General features: G+C 35.3%; 1 protein-coding gene across 1 annotated transcript in view; it reads left to right on the forward strand.

Moving 5' to 3' along the window:
* Positions 1 to 20,585, forward strand: part of PTH2R (parathyroid hormone 2 receptor) — an 86,530-nt gene that overhangs the window by 22,707 nt on the left and 43,238 nt on the right. Inside the window, exons 3-8 of the mRNA XM_001108598.4 lie at positions 8,216 to 8,326; positions 8,439 to 8,560; positions 13,076 to 13,173; positions 14,066 to 14,255; positions 15,445 to 15,598; positions 20,237 to 20,297. Of these exons, the coding sequence (XP_001108598.1) occupies positions 8,216 to 8,326; positions 8,439 to 8,560; positions 13,076 to 13,173; positions 14,066 to 14,255; positions 15,445 to 15,598; positions 20,237 to 20,297 (736 nt within the window). The remainder of the gene's footprint in view (positions 1 to 8,215; positions 8,327 to 8,438; positions 8,561 to 13,075; positions 13,174 to 14,065; positions 14,256 to 15,444; positions 15,599 to 20,236; positions 20,298 to 20,585) is intronic.

Genomic DNA, 20,585 nt, shown 5'->3' on the forward strand with positions numbered 1-20,585 from the left:
GGAGGCTGAGGCAGGAGAATCGCTTGAACCCGGGAGGCGGAGGTTGCGGTGAGCCAAGATGGTGCCACTGCACTCCAGCCTGGGCGACAGAACGAAACTCTGTCTCAAAAAAAAAAAAAGAAGAAATTGTTGTCAGTTTTGATAACGTTCCATGTGGTCTTCAAAGGTATGTATGTCCTCTAGTGCCTAAGTACAATGTTTCATAGTGTCCACTAGATTAAGCTTGTTAGTTTTGTGGTTCATATATTCTGCATCCATAATTATTTTTAAAATGTGCTTGACCTATTATTTTCTGAGATAATATATCTTAAAATATGCTACTGTGATGATGAATATTTCAACTTTTCATTGAAAAATTCGCTGGATATTTTTACTTCATATATTTTGAAAATATGAGGTTATTTAAGTTTAGAAATATTAGATTTCCTGGTGAATTAAACCTTTTGTAGATATGCAGTAACCCTCTTTATCTCTAGGATACTTTTCCTTCATATTTAAAAAATATGTACAATTTAAAATTACTATATTTTAAAAAATTTAACAACACTAGTTTCCTTCTTTCTTGGTTAGTATCTGCCTTGTATATATTTTCCAATCCTTTAAAAATGTTTCAATTGTGACAAAATATATATAGCATTAAATTTATCATTAAAATTTTTTTCATTGTACTACTCAGTAGTGTTAAGTATATTCGCATTGTTGTGCAATCAGTCTCCAGAAATTTTCCATCTAAATTGACACTCTGTACCCATTAAATAACAACTCATATTTCCTAATTCTTTTATTAAACTTTTCTGTATATTTACATTTCAGGAGTATCTTTTACAAACAGGACACACATAGAGTTCTTCTTGTTATCTATTCTGATAATCTTTGTCTATTAACTGAAAAATTTAGCTCAATCACTTTAATTGTAGTTACTAATATACAGTATTTGAGTTTAATTCTAAGATCTTATTTGGGCTTTCTATTTCACCAGCTCTTCCTCTGCCCTTCCACTTCCCCAGTTCCAACTCTCTCTTGGATTGAGTGAGACCTTTTACTCATTTTATTCCATCCCCTGCCACCTGCAACTAGTATGGAAGATATGTATTATATTTAATGCTTTTAGTGGTTATCCTAGAAATTTTTCACATATTTAATTTCAGAAAGTTTAAAGTTTATCATTCGCTTCCTTTTTCCAAATAATGTATACAGTTTGAGATACTTTGCTTCCAAATTATATGCTTTTTAGCTCTGCCTTAATTTTGTCTTATAATTTTTCTTCTTTGAATAAAATATCCTTTATTTATTTATTTTTGAATCTTTATGTTAGAATATGTTTACAGTGATCTCAGTTTTTGTCTGTTGGAAAATGTCTTTATTTCAATGTCAACCTTGAAAGATAGTTTTTCTGGACATATGATCCTTGGTTAAAAATTATTTGCTTTTAAGATACTTTTTTTTTTTTTGTTGCTTCCATTGTTATTACTGACAAATCAATTCTCAGCCTTTGTTGGTGATTAGCTTTTTCTGTCTGGCTCTTTTTAAGAAATCTTTAACATTGATATTCTGCAGTTTCACTCTGTTTCTAGGTATAGATTCACTGGATTTCCTGAATCTGAGTATCTGTATCTTTATTCAGTGATGGGAATGTTTTAGTTATTTTGCCTCTAAAATTTTGCTCTCCTTTATTTTCTCTTTTATCTCCCTCTGGAACTTTAAGAAGACGAATATAGGACCTCCTCATACTACCCTTTGTGTGTCAATGTCTTATGTATTTTCCTTTTCTTTGTTTCTTTACTGCTGTTTTAGTAATTTCTTCAAATATATTTTCCAGTTTGCCAGCTCTTTGTTCAGCTTTGTCTAACAACCATTCAATCCATCCATTAATAAATTTTGATTATATTTTTATTTTCTGAAGTCTTCATATTCAATTTTGATAGTCTCTTGCTCCTTCAATATTGTTTCAAATCTCTTCTTTTTTTCCTAGACATGCTTTATATGCTGCATATGATAATTGTAATATCTATAGACTTTGCTGATCAATGCTGACTACCACACATGGTAGCTTGTTTCCTTGTGTGTCTAATGATTTGTGATTAGTAACTCATGAGGTTCTTGTTTAAAGTGCATTTCTTTAGAGAAAATTTGTGTTTGCACCTGCAAGGTGCCTAGATGAATTATTGACCTAAGTCCATTTTAAACTAAATTTAGATCACACATGAATATGGGCTTGTGGTTAGAAATGTATAGAGAAGAATTCCCCCTGCCCCCACTGTTTTCTATTCCAACTCCAAATGTAGCCAAGAATGACACAAACCAATCTCTTTCTGAAGGATGGTTTTATTTCTTGTCCACCCACTTAGTGGGAGAAGTGTCATCTTTTGAGGATACTGACTTTCTAGAGGGGTCTCCTGTTCAATTTCTTCACCCCGTCAGGCCTCAGGCTCTTCTTTTGTTACCTGAACACCACCAAAACTCTAAGTAAACAGGTTAGTAGAAGCCTCTAAAGTAAACCCCAAATGCAGAGCTTGCTGCTCCTATATTTCTGGCCTACAATCTATTCCTTTACTTTATAGGCAGTTAAGCCATATTTAAAGAAAGAAGGCTTTTGCATTAATATAGCCTTTGTAGATATCTTGTACTAAAAGGAAGCTTTCTGAATGACTAGTCTAGTAGTGTCTGAAAAGGGAATCACTCATGCAACTTCTAAAGAATGCTGATCCTAATATCTTAGATATGGAAATCTAACAAGGAGATACATCGTCATGAAAAAATTTGAAAGCATTATTATCTATGATGGCTGAGTAAGCTGTTTTCTATGAAATCTTATAAACTGTTGAGCTAGAAGATATTTCAGAGATCACCTAGGCCAACATTATCATCGTCAGTGTCCCTTTAACAGTTCAACAAATATTATTATATGCCCAGAGTGTTTTACTTCTGTTGTAAGCTCTGAAAAGTATGAATAAGATTCTGTCTTTTCTCTGTGGGGTTAATGGTTTAATAGGGAAGGCAGGCATCTTTCAGAATGGTGTATAATTTTAGGAACTAAGGTATTTTAACAACTGTAGAACCACTGAAGATGAATCTTAATCAAGGAAGGCTTCCTGGAAGAATAATGATCTCATCTTAAAAGTAAAGAAGTAGTTAAAAGTAAAGAAGATGTGATGAGGGGAAAGTAAGACTGTATTAGTCAAAGTTCTCCAGAGGTACAGAACTAATAGGATATTCATATATATGAAAGGGAGTTTATTAGAAAGAATTAGCTCACATGATCACAGGGCGAATAGGCCGTCTGCAAGCTGGGGAAGAAAGAAGACAATAGTGGCTCAATTAAGTTCAAGAGCCTCAAAAACAGGGAAGCCTTCAGCCCATGTCCAAAGACCTGAGAGCCCCCAGCAAACCACTGATGTAAGTCCAAGAGTCCAAAGGCCTAAGAACCTGGAGTCTGATGTCCAAGGACAGGAGAAATGGATGGAAGCATCTAGCACAGGGGAAAGATGAAAACTCAGCAAGCCAGCTTATCCCACCTTCTTTCCCCTGCTTTGTTCTAGCCAACCGAGAGTGCCCACCTTCATTAAGGGTGGGTCTTTCTCTCCCAGTCCACTAACTGAAATGTGAGTCTCCTCTGGCAACACCCTCACAGACACAACCGGAAACAATACTTTACCACCTATCTAGGCATCTTTCAATCCAATCAAGTCGACCCTAATATTAGCCATCACAAAGACATTTCAAAAGAGGAAATAGGATGGGCCAAGATAAGCAAGTGTGCATCAGTCACACACCATATGAATTATACAAAAAAGAATAAATTAACTGGTTGTAAACTTAGGTCACATCTAAAATTTGTGAAGATGCAAATGATGTGAAGCATGTAGATGAATAAATACTAAAAGAGAAAAAACACTTTTTTCAAGATCCTTATTTGCATGGAGATCTTTTTCTATGCAAATAAGACAGAATTAAATGTGGTCAAACTTTGGTTTACCTTTCAATTGAAATGTCTAATTATATATAAATTGACTCAAGTGCGCTTTACTTTAAAGTTGTAAAACACTAGAATGACGTTTTGAATTCTCTAGCTAATTTAAGGAATTTTAATTTTTATATTCTTCTAAAATTAAGAGATGCGTATCAAAATATTTAGGAGTGAGCTGTCAGACTGTCTATACTTTGAAAATCTGTAGCAAAAAATAAATTAGATTAACTATTGCAAAATATTAGCAGCTGCCAATTCTAGGTTATGAGTATATGATTTTCTGTTTCATTTATGAAAGATTTTTAATAAAAGAATGTAAGAACATAAAAGTTTTCCTAATGTTTATGAAAGAGAGAAAAGGATATATAAATGCAAATATTCAGCTATAAAACTATTCAAGTACTTAAAAAACAAAGACCAAAATATTATTGATCCAAAATATTATTATTTCAAGTGTGGTCACATTTTATTTGAAAAGAGAAAAACATTCTCCAAATTTTAGATTGTTCTGTGTAAATGTCATGTTTTGACATACTTCACTCATAATTAGTTTGTCCTGGCACACAAAAATAATTACAGAGTTATAATTAATGGTACTAATTTATAAAGAGAGATTAGGAACCATTAGTCAATTAATTAGATCCTTGCCAAATAATGCAGGTATTAACTCACATTGGATGGCAATGATGATCAAGGAGAGAATGCTAGTTAAGATCTTTATTTTTGGGCGGGCGCAGTGGCTCATGCCTGTAATCCCAACACTTTGGGAGGCCGAGGTGGGTGGATCACCTGAGGTCAGGAGTTCGAGACCAGCTTGACCAATATGGTGTAACCCCATCTCTACTAAAAATACAAAAATCAGCTGGGCGTGGTGGCAGGTGCCTGTAGTCCCAGCTACTTGGGAGGCTGAGACAGGAGAATTGCTTGAACTCGGGAGGCAGAGGTTGCAGTGAGCTGAGATGATGCCACTAACTCCAGAGTGAGATTCCGTCTCAAAAAAAAATTTGTATTTTCTATGTGAGGTTCATGGTGTCTTCATTTTTTTCAACCTTTTGTGAATATTCACTACTGTCTTTGTCAAAGAGAAACCACAAAAATAAGCATGATCCACAGAAATATTTTGGGAGACTGTTGGTTTTCTAAAAATTGGGCAGCATGTCCTTGTGTGTACATGTGTGAGGTGGTATCTTGTAGGAAACGAGAAAAACTGTCCCTTTTAGAGTAGGAGGAAAAAAAATTTTCATAGCAGTTTTAAAATTATATAATTATAGAATAAACTGGCCATTGGCTTTTGCTAGAAAATAGCACATGACATTGCAGCATACATTTTGGAGGGATAGCTAGTTGCCAAGAAATAAGAATGTGTGTCCAGGTCCAATTTATGTAGAATACACAATAGATACTGGGCACATACTGACTGGGCAGTCCAGATATATAAAGACATGTGACTTATTAATGAAAAAAGGCAAATTGAAAGATATCAAGATACAGTGTTGAGTGCAAAGTTGTTGGGAAAGGTGGAGTCATTACATTCTGTATAAATGAAAATGAAAAACATACAAACAACAAAACATATAATGGTGGAAAGAGAGGCAGGTGGAGCTGTGCACCAGAAGCAGGAGCCAGTAGGGTGGGCTCCTGCCTTGCCTGTGATATGTAAAGCTCAGGCTTTTATTATGTGAGCAAAGCAAGACTTTTTCCAAGAAAATGTTTTTGGAAAGACATTTTCTTTCCTTATTGCTTTGGCAATGCACAAAGCAAATCAAATATTTGCTTCCGTGTGATATGGTGGACACTAAAAAGTTAATTTGGGGTTCATAACTGATTTTTTTTTTCTGTAGAGATGAGTGTTTCTGTAAGATTCTGTTATGCTGACTGTTTAAAACTGAGCAAACAACTTGACAACATGAACATTAGCTAGAACAAAAATCTTCAGCACAGTTAGTGTAACTGGTAACTAAAAAATTGAGAGAGCTATAATGGGTAGTACTTGTGGTGGCAAGTAACTTCTACCCTAATACCTGCTGTTGTGCCTGTGTATGCTGTGTCACATGGCAGAAGGGACTTTGCAGGTGGAATTAAGGTTCTGGACCTTAACGTGAGGGAGCTTATTTTGGGTTATCTGGGTGGGTTCCATGTGACCATATGGGCTCCTTAAAGTGGAAGAGGAAGGCAAAAGAATCAGAGTTGAAGCAGAAAATGAGAGAGGAGGAGAGATTAAAAATGTGAGAAGGACTCAACCTGCCTTGCTGACTTTGAAGATGGAAGAAGGGGGCCATGAGCCAAGGAAAGCAAGCAGCTTCTGGAAGTTGGGAACAGCTCTCAGCTGACAGCTGACAGCAAGGAAATGGGGACCTTGGTTCTATGTCTGCAAGGAGCTGAATTCTCCCAACCACCCAAATGAACAAGGAGAGAGATACTCCCTCAGAGCCTCCAGAGAGGAATGCAGCCCTGCCCAGCCCTTGATTTTGGCCTCACAGGTCTACAAGGAGAGAAACAGCTGAGCCCAGCAGACTGTTGACCTACAGAAATAGTGAAAAAACACATTTCTGTTATTTTAAGCTGTGAAGTTTGTGGTAATTTGTTACAGTAGTGACAGAAAACTAATACAGCAGTCATTGAAGGTATCTCTTTTTGAGAAGCTGGGGTATAATTTGGCTGACAGGTTGTCTTCCTGGAAGTTCAGGCCATCACTAATCGAAAGGAGTTCTGTGAGAGCACGGAGAATTGACACTGAATATTTGTTAATCCTCCACCAAGTGCCAGGTGCATTCCAGGAATGTGGCTAAAGCTTGAGACAAAACAGGCAAAAATCTCTACCCTCAGGTTTCTTAAATCCTGTGACTTAGGAATATAATAATACAATAACACCCAATACTGGAAGGTGATGAGAACTCAGGTGAAAAATACTGCAGGAAAAGGTATAAGGAACATTTTGGGATGCAATTTTAGATAAGCGTGTTTACTCAGAAGTTGACATTTGAGTGCAAATATGTAGGAGGTAAGGGAATAAGTGTGTCTGGGTGAGAGGGCAGATTCTGTGGGCACTTCAGGCCTTATAGAAATTTATGTTTTGAGATGGGGAGCTGTTGGAAGATTTGGGGCTATTGTGTCAAAAATAAAGGAAAGAAAGTGTGAAGCAGGTTTACTGTGCACTAGTTACCAGCTTGTCTGAGTCCAGTGAGGCAGAATTCCCAGCGCGTGAGATATATGAAACGGGTTTATTACTCACAGGTAGGCAGCAAAGAACAACAGAAGCCTAGGAGTCCTTGGGAACTGGTGCTCCACAGTTTGGGAAAGCTGGCTGGGCTGGATGGAATCTCAACTGCTCATGACCTGTGTGCACCACAGCAGAGGGACCCCACAAAACAGCCCAACCCTGGTTATATACCTCAGGGAACACACAGTGCACGGGGCTAATGTCTGGAGACATCCTGTTTCTAGGAGGGCCTGCAATGGAGCCTGGACTGTTCTAGGCAGTTCCTCACCCCTTATCTCAGCATGTTGCATTCCCAGCACATTCTACAGTTATTCTTGAGAACTACAAGAAAAGGGGGCAGGGAGAATTGGGTTCATTCAATGCCACCCAGAGAACTGTCCTGCAGAAAGAAATGTTGGCATCAGGAAGGCCAGTCCTGGACTGTTGCACTCATTCAGGTTGGAGATGAAGTGGCTTGGACTATTGTGGTGGCAGTGGATGTTGTGGGAAGTGATGAAGTTCTGGATTCATCTTGAGAAGAGTGGAGTTTATGAGAATGTCGTTTGAGATGAATGTTAGACTCAAGGAAAAGTATTGGTTAAAAGATAAACCTGAGTCTTGGGGCTTGCCAGTGAAGTGTGCTGCTTTAGGTGTTACGTTCTTTAAAAACAGTTTTCAAGAATCTAGTGTAAAAATGTAGCTACAACTACGATGGTCAGAAAAACTTCACCACAGAAGTAGTTCACAATGATTTCCAATGTTTCTTATAAATTAATTGCTATAGCTACCATAACTAGTATGCTGGAATGATTTGAGTATTTTTGATGTATGCAAAGCAAATGTTCCTATGAATGGGCCTTTGATGAAGCCACACAGATGAATTTTGGGACATTTGCATCATATCTATCCTATCTAGTTTCAAAAACTACCAATTTTTTTTTTAATTTTGCTACAGACAATGACCTAAAATTTTGTATTTTGAATGCATTTGTTCTCTGGTTCCAACTACATTTTTCTTTGCTTATTTGCTTCAATTTTTTTCTCATTAGAAGGAAATTGTTTCCCTGAATGGGATGGACTCATTTGCTGGCCCAGAGGAACAGTGGGGAAAATATCGGCTGTTCCATGCCCTCCTTATATTTATGACTTCAACCATAAAGGTAGTAAATTTTTATGTATTGATTAATTTAAAACAAACATTTACTTGTCCTTTTTCTTGGTAATAGATTCTAAGGGAACTGAGCAATCTCAGTATCTTTCATGTCTTTACAGGAGTTGCTTTCCGACACTGTAACCCCAATGGAACATGGGATTTTATGCACAGTTTAAATAAAACATGGGCTAATTATTCAGACTGCCTTCGCTTTCTGCAGCCAGATATCAGCATAGGAAAGGTAATGGAATTTTTCTATTTGTGAATTCCTAAGGGAAAGCAGAATAATGTTTTAATGCAATTCTCAATTGCCAACCATTATATATAAAAACCCTCTTATTCCACGACACAAGGATCATAAAAGATAAAAGCAATGTTGCAATCCTTTCAGATGCATATCAATCATTCTGGTATTTTCTATAGCCTAGAGCTACCGGACTGAGATACATACATCCATACTTATACCTGTGTGTGTATTATGTTTATTATGTTACATTACATTGTTTACATTGCATTACATTATGCTGTATTATGAATAAAAATCCCAGTAGGTAGTTAGTAACATGATTCATGATTTCTTCTTAGTTACGTATGAATGGCTACATCTCATCTGTATGTTCCAGAAGGACCTTTGCATTTTAGAGGTGTATTTTCCACCTCATAAGATTTACCAATAGATGATTTCATTAGCATATAAAAGATTAGAGTTGTAGGATTAAAGGGGAGCAAGGGGCGTCATATAATTCTTCCAGCACAATATATTAATTTCAAAGATGTGAGTCAACTGAGAACCAGAGATTAGGTGTTAGTCAAAGTGACATAGCTCGGTGACAACAGGGTTTAAAGTAGAGCCCTTACGTCCTAATTTCACATCAGGGCTGTTTCCAATATAGAAATCATAGGTAAACTTTGGGATATTTTAGAGAGTTACTTTTAAGTTATAAAAGTTGGTTTAAAAGTCGTGTTTAAATTTATACCACTTAGACCTCGTGAGTAAAAATGCATGATGATATATGCATATGATGCTAAGAGTTAATGTGATAAATTAGTGTATAAATGATCCTTATGAAAACCCTGAGAATAGTCCATCATACAAAAACTCTTCAAATTTTTGACATATTTCTTTATGTCTGGTGATGTTTTGGGGAGGTAGGGAGGCAGAACAGCAGCAAGAGAAGTAGTGAGTTGAAGGTTTCTTTGTTTGATTTTACATTAATAGAACTTCCTGTCTTAACTTTCTACCTTAATGAGTTCTTTAGGAATTGGCTGAAAGACTTTCAGTTATCTGTTTAATTGTTGAAAAGCTTCTTAGATAAAATAAGTCAATATGAGGAGATTGTTAGGTACTCTACAATGGAACTAATGTCAACATTCAGTTAAGCTAAAATGCTTCAAAATAATTTCAGTCTCATTGATAGAAATAAACATTCACTGATACTTAGTGTACTCTGTGATTATCTTTATTTTTGCATTACATGATGAAAAATGCAAACCTTTCAGAGCTGTTAATGGCCATTAAATTAAATCATGGTTTTATTTATACTGAACTCTAATCTTAAAACCATTTTCTGTGATTGCTGTGTATTTTAAGAATAAAAATAACTAAAGATGGTTGATGTACTCAATATATGTACTAGTTTATGTAAAATAATTTAAAAGTTAATAGAAAATTTGAAGAATTGTGTTAGTATAATTTAATCTCCTTAATTAAAAACACAAAGAATGTTTTCTATTGTTTGTAACCTTTAAGTAATAATTTGGGAAAACCCAAGAAAACAAAATATGTCTAATAAGAACACTAGATATCTCCTGAAGTTTTGACGCACTGTAGGGCAAAATGATGTTACTTATTTATGAGATATAAATTATTAATAGCTAATAAAATTTTTTTATAAAGAAGGAAAAGCAAAAAACTAAAAAAGTGTACATTTAGAATAAATGCCACATTTTTGTCAGGAAAACAAGACTAAGATATTTTTGAGCACTATTTTTTTTTCTCTACATTTTCATATAGTTGGCATGGCAAAATAAGATAATTATTTTAGTTAAAAAAAAGGGAAGGAATTCTAATAATAAGTGACAAGATTATTAAATTTTTTAGAGTGTGGTATTTAAAACAGTAGCATACCGTAGAAACTACCATATAATACATCTCCTATCCAATGGCTGGATTTACTTTTGGAAAGCAATTTAGCAGTATATATTTAAAAACTTCAAAGGAATCATATTTTTTGATCTTATAAATTTACTTCTAAAATCAAGCATAAGGATTTAGAATGGGGGAACTGAATGGGAAAAAATGTTCATCAAACAAATAATTATTATAATAAATGTTTCAACGAGTTTACATTTCTAATGAAGAACTGGTTAAATGAGCTCAAATATATGCATATAAATGTTATATAGAGTTTGCAGCCTTGGGCAATTATTTTGTCTCACAAAAAATTCAGGAATAAACTTGTATATAAATGGAGAATGCAGATGCTTAAAATAATAGGCAATACTTCACAGAAATAGAATGAAATGAAATACATGAAGTACTAGCTGGGCATGGTGGCCTGTGTCTGTAGTTGCAGCTACTTGGGAGGCTGGGGCAGGAGTTCAAGATCAGCCTAGGCAACATAGGGAGATGCCATCTCTTAAAAATAATAACAACAACTTCAAGATATATGTGAAGGACATGAAGTACTAACAGTGTTTCTTTCTGATTGGTTAGAATTTGTAAGATTTTTTTCCTCCTCTCTTTTATATTTTACACATTATTCAAATATTTTCTATGAAAAGTTTTACTATTTTATTAAGAGAAAATAATAAGTAGTAAATAATATTTTTTAAAAAGAAACAAGAGGCAAAGTCTTCCTGCTTCCAGTCAGATTGTAGGCAGTTGCAACAATAAGTTGAGTTATATGCAAAATTAATAATTTGTAAAAATGAGTTGAGGATACCAAGAAATCTAAATGAACTAAATTCCAGCAATGGGCAAGCCCTTCCTATGAGAGAAGAGAACCATGGCTGCATGTATCCCTAGGACCACAGTAGAAGGGGAGAAAACAGGCCATTGAAGGGGATAAAGAGAAAAGAGACAAGCTTTTATACCAACTTTTAGCAGACAAGGGCTGGCATAAAGGCTTAGAATCCCAAGGAGTAAGCCCTAGTCTTAGTGAGCTATGATCCACCAGGCAATTCTTTGCTGTGAGGTCTTAAACGAGTGCATGGGGAAAGTATGCCAAAGGCTGGGGCAGGCAGAGGGCTCAGAGAAATTCCTTGAGATGTGCACAGGGCTCTCACAGAATGAAAGGCAGCAGCTGGCTGAAGGCATGGATCAGGACAGAAGAGCTGAGAGGCATCTCTTGAGGCACATGGGGCCCTCACTAACTGCATGACTGATGCAGCCCACAGGCCAGGAGAAGGGCAGGGAAGCTGAGAGAAATCCCCTAGAGATGCACAGTTCTCACTAAGCTCAAGGCAGCAGCCAATTGCAAGACCAGGCCCCTGGAAGTTCTGACTAATGACCTTCAAGTTGGGGTTCCCACAAACCCCTCTTTAGGCTTGATTAATTTGCTAGAGCAGCTCACAAAACTCAGAGAAAGAGTTACATTTACTATATATTATTATAAAGGGCATTTTAAAGGATACAAATAAACAGCTAGGTGAAGAGACACATAGGGTGAAGTCTGGAAGAGTCTGAAGTGCAGGAGCTTCTGTTCTGGCGGAGTTGGGGTGCATCACCCTTCTGGTAAATGGATGAGTTCTTGTTCACCTTCCTGAAAGCCTCTGTAAGTTCAGCTGTCTAGCAGCTCTTCATATCCCATTTTCTTGGCCCTTTTGTGGAGACTTCATTGGATTGGCCTGATTGAAACATGGAAAACCCTTGCTGGGTTTCCCCATTCAGTCTATTAGTGTTAGATTATATCCTTTTTGTCCAATCACATTTTTACACCATTGTCCAATCTTAAAAGATCCCATACTGTATAATTCTACTTATATGACATTTATGAAATGACAAAATTATAGAGAAAGAAAACAGATCAAGGGTTTCCAGGTGTTTGGGATAGTGGAGAAGGGGAGGTGTCACTATAAAGGGTCAGAACAAGGGAGAACTTTGTGCTGGTGAAATCATTCTGTACTTGATTTCAGTAATGGTTATGAAGATGTACATATAATAAAATGACATACAACTATAAATATGTGCATTGCATCAATATTAAATTTCTGGTTTTGATATTTTAGTAAAATTATGTAAGATGTAAGCTTTGGAGAATACTGGGTGAAGGGAACCTGGGACTTTTCTTACACTATTTTCTACTTCTTTTAAATCTATAATTATTTTAAAATGAAATAATTGAAAAGGAATGAACCATTTATTCAGGTAACAATATCAATGAATATAAAAAACAGTATATTGACCAAAAGAGTTTATACTGTATCATGTAATCCTATGAAGTCTAAGAGTAGCCAAGAAGTGTATGAAGTATGTGAACAGAGAAAGCTAATTTGTGGTGACAGATATTGAACAGTGGTTTCCTGGGGGTGGATGGTGGGTGTTTTTTTGACTAGCAAGGGGCACAAATGAACTTGGTTTGTCAAAACCTATCAAAATGCTCACTCCAGATATCTACATTTTATTGCATTCTAATTACAGCTCAAAAAAGTCAAAGAGAATTAGAAATAAGATTCCAAAAATGACATGCTATTTCTTTGCCAGTTTATTGGTAAAATAGTCCTATATCATACATGAGCATCTCTTCCCTTGCAGCAAGAATTCTTTGAACGCCTCTATGTAATGTATACGGTTGGCTACTCCATCTCTTTTGGTTCCTTGGCTGTGGCTATTCTCATCATTGGTTACTTCAGGTGAGTGATGCCCATCACTTTCTCCGTGAAGGGACACATTCTCTTTTCTATCCAGAGAAGACATAGTGGTCTCACAATATTTTCCAAATGTTTTCCTCAAACGCAAGTTTTCGAATTCAGCCTAATGTTGTTATATTATTTGACAATTAATTTTTCATGACAAATTCAGGGTTCTTTGTTTAAAAACTTAAACCATCAAAGTAGTATGAAACCTTTAAGCCAATAAGTATGTATTGCAGTATATTTGTTGCAAAGTGAGACAGCATCTAGTTGAATGAGTTCCCAAGTGATTTTGGTGCTATTGGACAAAAATTCATCTTAAATAATCCCCCAAATTATTGGATATCAGCACATAAAGAAACAATATTTATTGTTTTTGTTATGGGTTATTTTTTATACACTTTAACATGTGTCCAATTCCATTCCACTTAATCTGAATCATTACAAAATTTTGAGCACCAATTCAGTTGGCCCTTCATATACCGGGATTTCACATCCCCAGATTCAACAGACTATGGATGGAAAATACTCAGAAAAAAAAAAAAAGTTTGGTTGTGTTTATCCTGAACATTTACGTACCTATTTTGGGGTCATTTTTCTCTAAACAACACAGTATAACATCTACTTACGCAGCATTCACATTGTATTTGGTATTGTAACTAATCTAGAGATGATTTAAAGTAACAAGATGATGTGCATAGGTTATATGCAAATACTGCAGTATATCATATAAAGGACTTGAGTATCTGCAGATTTTGGAATTTGTTTGGAGTCTTGAACCAGTCCCTGCTGGAGGGGAGCAGGCTGGCTGGTGGTGGCAGCAGTCACCGTGGGTATTTTCCCCCATTTTAAATTTTATCCATATTTAAATACTGACTATTTCTCTCCATAGACGATTGCATTGCACTAGGAACTATATCCACATGCACTTATTTGTGTCTTTCATGCTGAGAGCTACAAGCATCTTTGTCAAAGACAGAGTAGTCCACACTCACATAGGAGTAAAGGAGCTGGAGTCCCTAATAATGCAGGATGACCCACAAAATTCCATTGAAGCACCTTCTGTGGACAAATCACAATATGTAAGTGTTTTCACCATTTTCTCTCATTACTAATTTGTATAACATTACAAATAAGTACAATTTTACAGTCCACTAAACATGTTAACTTGCTTTTGCTTATCTCTGAACTAACTAAAATGGATTATCAATTTGTATAGTGATGTTTTCTCCCTCAATTCTGTCTTTTCATGTCTAATCAATCATCATTTTATTAAAAGTTCTTGGGTTTTTTCCTCAAGAATATTCTGGAATGGAAACTGCAAAATGCTCAAGATTGGAATGGTATTTGGTGTAGGCACCACAGCAACTGTCATGGGCCTCACCACTTTCGAAAGTAAAAATCCATCAGCAAAACCAGAAGCTTGCAATTTAAAAGCCCATGATATTTAGTCCCTTTATTAAATACTCAATGACTTGTTCCAATATAAAATTTTATGTTACTTGATTCTGCTCTTGAATGTCCTGGTGGTAGTAAGTAGATTGATCCAATGATTCACTCAATTAGATCACTGAAGCAATACATCTGATATTAGGTATGGTTAATTGTCTTGATGGTGTGAATTAATACCCCGTCTGGATCTGTGCCTTTGCCCTGTAACTTTATAATCCCTGCTGATTCTGATTCTGGGCTGGCACTGTGACTTGCTTTCTCCAACAGAAGGAAGTGGAAGCAACAGTGTACCAGTTGAGAGCAGACCTCTAATAAGTGAGCCTAGCCGAGACAAGCCTAGCCCAGATCAGATGAACTACCCAGCCCATCCACAGATTTATATGTTAAATATTTACTGTTTAAGTCACTAACTTTGGGGGCAGCTTGTTTTGCAGCAACAGCTGCATAAAAAGACCAAAATAAAATAAATTCAAGCTAGAAATATGGGTAACATTCTCTTCTTTATGCTTTTCTATGTGTTTCTAATTTTCTGTGATGGTCATGTATTATTTTTATAAAGTGAAAAAATTGAGAAAAGGTGATTTTTTTGGGTAACTTCTTAAAGAAAAAACTTAGTTTAAGAATAGAATCAAGTTCATGTTTTGAAAAATGATGCATTAAAATAACTGTTTTGGCCTGTCAACAGTTTTGACTTTACTGTGTAAAGGAGACATATTAGCCTGAAAAAGAAACTGAAGACTTGTTTTTTAGTGGTCTAATCTTGGCATCCAGTACAACGAAGAGTTCTAATATGATGCAATTCTGCTTTATTTGTAATAGATCGGATGCAAGATGGCTGTTGTGATGTTTATTTACTTCCTGGCTACAAACTATTATTGGATCCTGGTGGAAGGTCTCTACCTGCATAGTCTCATCTTTGTGGCTTTCTTTTCGGACACCAAATATCTATGGGGCTTCATCTTGATAGGCTGGGGTAAGGCATTTATATCTCCATTCCTTTCAAACTGGGTGATGGATATGATAACATTCTGTCATGCCCATCGTTAGCATCCCTACAGCAATTTTCCTGAAACAATCCCTCCCATTCTTATTTTTATCTCCCTTTCTTTTATTGTTCTATTCTTAGACAAAAATAATTAAGATCAAGTCTATAATTCTCCCAGTGGTGACGAACTTTTAAAGTTATTTGTGTTTAGTGTCCTTAGACCAGATTCTTGAGAGGATTCTTTGGAGGAAATGTAAGAGAACTCATTGTAAGCCATACACATGTAAAACTAAATATCAGTGTTCTGCTTTATCAATAATTTTATCTTAAAAATTTTTATTTTTGAATTTCTAAGCTACAATGATATATTTTTGGTTTGTATTTCTAGGTCATATGATGAGAGTGCCAGAAATGAATTTGTAGGACCATCCTGACTGTATTTAACAAATACAAATTCCAAACTAATGATGTGGACTTACTATGTGTTTTAGAAGGAAATTATTCAAATTACTTTTGGCATAAGTAATTAAAAAAGTATTCAGTTCTCATTCCAAAAATGATTTAGCAGTACAAGGGGATTACCGGATTAGGCACTGACTCAACATAACATAGAGAGAAGAAATTGTTTGCTTGTTAAAAATTAAGAGAAATTAAAACTCATATGTGGTTAAAATTGAGAAGAGGTTGGAGATTAACAGCTGCAGATCTCAATTGCTATTTTAATATTTACATGCTCAGCATAGGAAAAAAATTCACTAAGTAGCTCATAACTAAATTTGAAGGTTTTTTTCCTCTCCAAAATAAGAATATGCCCTTGCCTATTTTGCCTTAATTTTTTTTCTTAACAATTGAAATGTGAAGTAAAGAATGCTGAACTTTCTGCTAGCTAATTAATAACCTTTAAGAAGACAAAGAAAATCAATTTACTGTTATACTTATTTATTATGAAATAATCATCACATTTAAAATTGTATTTTTGTAGACAGCTCATCTGTTTTAAGGCTCTTTCTTATCTTTGACTAGCAGTTATAAAAATAAAAAAGATAATATTTTGCTTTTTTAGGATCCTTTGGAAATTTTCTTGACAGTTTGTGATAGTTTGCCTTCCTTCAAATCAAAATTATATCTGTGTACCCACATAATTATTAGGAGTTGGAAAAGGTGTTGATAGAAAATTCAATAATGAATGTAGACATTTGTTTATTTAGGTTATATTTTATTTTTCGAATTTCTTCATCATTGCTCACACTTTAATAAATACTGTTAGTCACATTGTAGTGATGTGTGGAGCTACACTTATATTGATTGTGATGATCCTTTCCTTTTTAAATGTTTTATTATTTTATTTCTTATTATTTGTTAGAGATGCGGCCTTATTATGTTGTCCAGGCTGGTCTTGAACCCCTGGCCTCAAGCAATCCTCCTGCCTTGGCCTCTCAAAGTGCTGGGATTACAGGTGTGAGCAACCATGCTCAATCTGATCGTGATGATTCATAAAAATAAATTGGAAGGAAAGGAAATGACAAGCTGGAGAAGAATAGGTGTCATATCTGACCTTTACTAAATTAAGGGCAAATATTTAAAAGGACTGTTTTTACATTTTTTTATTATGAAACAAGATATATAGAGAAGTAAAGGTGAATACTAGTGATAACTGTTCCTTTTCTTTCAACCAAGCACATTGTTAATTTTCCCCATCCTTGTCTCAGTTTTCCCATAAATAAGGTGCTTTATTCTTACTTCCATTTTATTTCAACTACACATTTTCCTCTATTTTAATTCTGTATGTAAAAGGTAAGTCTTTTTTTTATTGTTACTAAATATGATAATTTACTTCTATATTAACAGCCATCCTTAATTTTCAACTGTCAGATGAAACACCAGTATGTACATATCATCATATAACAGCACCTATCCTAGTAATACCATCTTACATAGAATATTTTCACATAATGTGTTCCATGAAAATAATCAGGAGATGGTCCCACACTCCCATTTTATTCCTTTTATAAAATATTTTAATCCAGCAAACATTTTTTGATCATCCACTTGGCAGTAAGTGTTTAAACACAGAGACATGTGTTAAAGTCTCCCACACAAGATGCATGCACTCTGACCCTTCAAGTTATTTTGTTTGTTTGTTTTCTTGTTGTGATCATATGTATCATATTCAACATTTTAAATTTATAGTTATTTTAAAGTTAAAGTTTTGTCTTCACAAAACTTATTTATATTGTATTGACATGTCTTATGAAAATAACTCCACTTTGGGATGCTGAAGCAGGCGGATCACGAGGTCAGGAGATCGAGACCATCTTGGCTAACACGGCGAAACCCCGTCTCTACTAAAACTACAAAAAAATTCGCAGGGCGTGGCAGTGGGTGCCTGTAGTCCCAGCTACTGGGGCGGCTGAGGCAGGAGAATGGCTTGAACCTGGGAGGCACAGCTTGCAGTGAGCCAAGATCGTGCCACTGCACTGCAGCCTGGGTAACAGAGCAAGACTCTGTTTCAAAAAAAAAAAAAAAAGAAAAATAACTAAACTTTCAGTAAATGCACATATTGGATAACATTTAAATGTATATTAAATTTACTTAATTTAACATTTAAATTTAAAATAACATTTACATGTCAAGTATTTTTGCCTTTATTTCTGTGTTCTAGATTATGTAACAATGTCATATTAAGACTGGTGATCAAAAACCCTTAAAGGATCCCAAAGTGGTTTTCTGTTCTTTATTCTTCCATGATAGTCTTTATGCTAGTGTTACGCATAAGATTCTCTAAGAAGATGAGAAAAGCCAATTCCATAAAGACATGGTGCCTATGTATGATATTTGTTATAATTATCATCTAAAACATAATGCCAACTCAAGCACCACTAGGAACTATTGTATAGAACAGCATTCGGGAAGTGCCTGATTAGGAGACTATAAAGGAAGCAGAAGATGCAGATATAAGAATGATGAAATGTGAAAATTGATGAAAGACAGGCAGACACTTTTTGAAGATAACTAAGACAGAACAGCTGAGGGATGTATGTCAGGCCATATGGTAGGATCTATGCCAGGCTGTATGGTGGATTTATATCTAAGCATCCTACCAGAAGCCGCTGTCCCCTCCCCATTACACAGTATCACTTTTATTTATTCTTCATAGCACCAACTGAAGTTGCTTTGTTAATTTTGACTGCTTCACCAGAATATAAGTTTTAGAAAACAGGGATATTGTTTATTTGTTCATTATTTTTATGATTTAGAACAATCTTTGATACATAAGTAGACACTTAATAAATGACTAATGGAGAAATGTGATAGATAGATAGATATATAGATAGACAGATAGATAGATAGAATATGCAAACTGAACCTAAGAAATAACCAGAATTAGGTAGATCTATTTTGACAAAAAATTCCTAGAACACAGAATTTGAGCAGATTAAGAAAAGAATACTGTAGAAACAAGAAATAAAATGGGAATACAGAATCATAAAATTCAGTAGAAATATAGTCAGGCTGAACTTAAGTTAGATGGTCACCAAGGAGACCAAAGACATGATTGTGCATATCATTATTTTCATCTTTTTCTGAAAATTTTCTTTTTCTAAGCCTATTTCTTTGTTCACTTTGTTGCTAAGAAAGAATATCTAAAAAATTACAAATGCGTTTTTTAAAGGTAAAGAATTTAAAAGTATGCGTGATAAAAAATGTTCTTGGCTAGACCAAAATTTTGTTTTCCCCTTTTGTAAGGTGCTTCCTAGATTCTAAAATGTTTTCCTTATGGTTTCTGTATATCCTTTATTTAAACCTCTTTCATAAAGGCCACATAAGAAAAGTCATCTCTTAAATCTTTCAGTCCCCTACTGCAGTGTTCCATAAAAGTTATGGTTCATGATTTTGCATGTGTGTGATGTCAGAGTTTAAACTACAACGTGAGCTGGACAGTGAACTTTTACTGGGGGGCAAAAGAAAGTTGGTATAATGGATTTGATGTTGCAAGCCCAGAAGGTGTTTAGCACTTATGAAGGACAAATATCTCGATTAGAAGACTGTAAAGGAATGCATGAAAATGCATTCCTTTTAATTAATGCATGAAAATGCTTCTATCTTGTGCCAATATGAACTAAAAGAAGAGACTAAACTGGTTAAAGCTTCCTGATTTTTATAACTTGCCTCTGTAGGCCTTCTACTTTTAGGATGAAAAAGTTCTAAGTTTTTAAAACAACAGCATCCCTCAGCTTCTCAGGAGTCTCTGTTGTTGCTTCAGTCCTTGAGAACATATGATGGTCAGTGTGACAAGAGTCAAAGTCAATGCGCTAACCATTGCCTACTTCTGACCCTAGGAACTTCACTCTTCTCCAAATGGCTTTTCCCTACACCCCTCAAATAAAAATTAGGCCAGTTTTTATCTTTAGACTAGAGGAACAAATAACATTAATATTCTTGATAATTTCTCAAACTGACACAATTGAAAATTAAGTGGACTTTTCTTGTTCACATATCAGAAATTTTCATGTCTATTTTTCTCTCTGAACTGCTAGTAGTATATTCCTATGTATGGTGAATTTGAGGAAAAAAATCCCTTAATCTTAAAATAAATCTAGTCTCTGAATCATTTTCTGATTGCAGGGTTTCCAGCAGCGTTTGTTGCAGCATGGGCTGTGGCACGGGCAACCCTGGCTGATGCGAGGTGAGTGAAAAGGAAGAGGAAAGAGAGAACCTCAGATGTTCTCAAGACTCAGGCTTCCTGCTCAGAATTCACACTCACTACTGTTCTTGATGCCATTGCTCTTTAGGGATGCCACAAAGAAAATTACCTTGATGCAATGGTAGCTTCCAACACATTACCAGCAAGCTGTCTATTCCAGAGGTCATGGAGCAGAAACACTCACAGACTAGATGCAGGTGCCTGACCTCCATAGATTATGAAATAAATTTAAAATGTAGTGTGAGAAGCAAGTGGAAAGAGATGGGTAAG

This window comes from Macaca mulatta, chromosome 12 (genome assembly GCF_049350105.2).
Source record: "Macaca mulatta isolate MMU2019108-1 chromosome 12, T2T-MMU8v2.0, whole genome shotgun sequence".
Taxonomy (NCBI): domain Eukaryota; kingdom Metazoa; phylum Chordata; class Mammalia; order Primates; family Cercopithecidae; genus Macaca; species Macaca mulatta.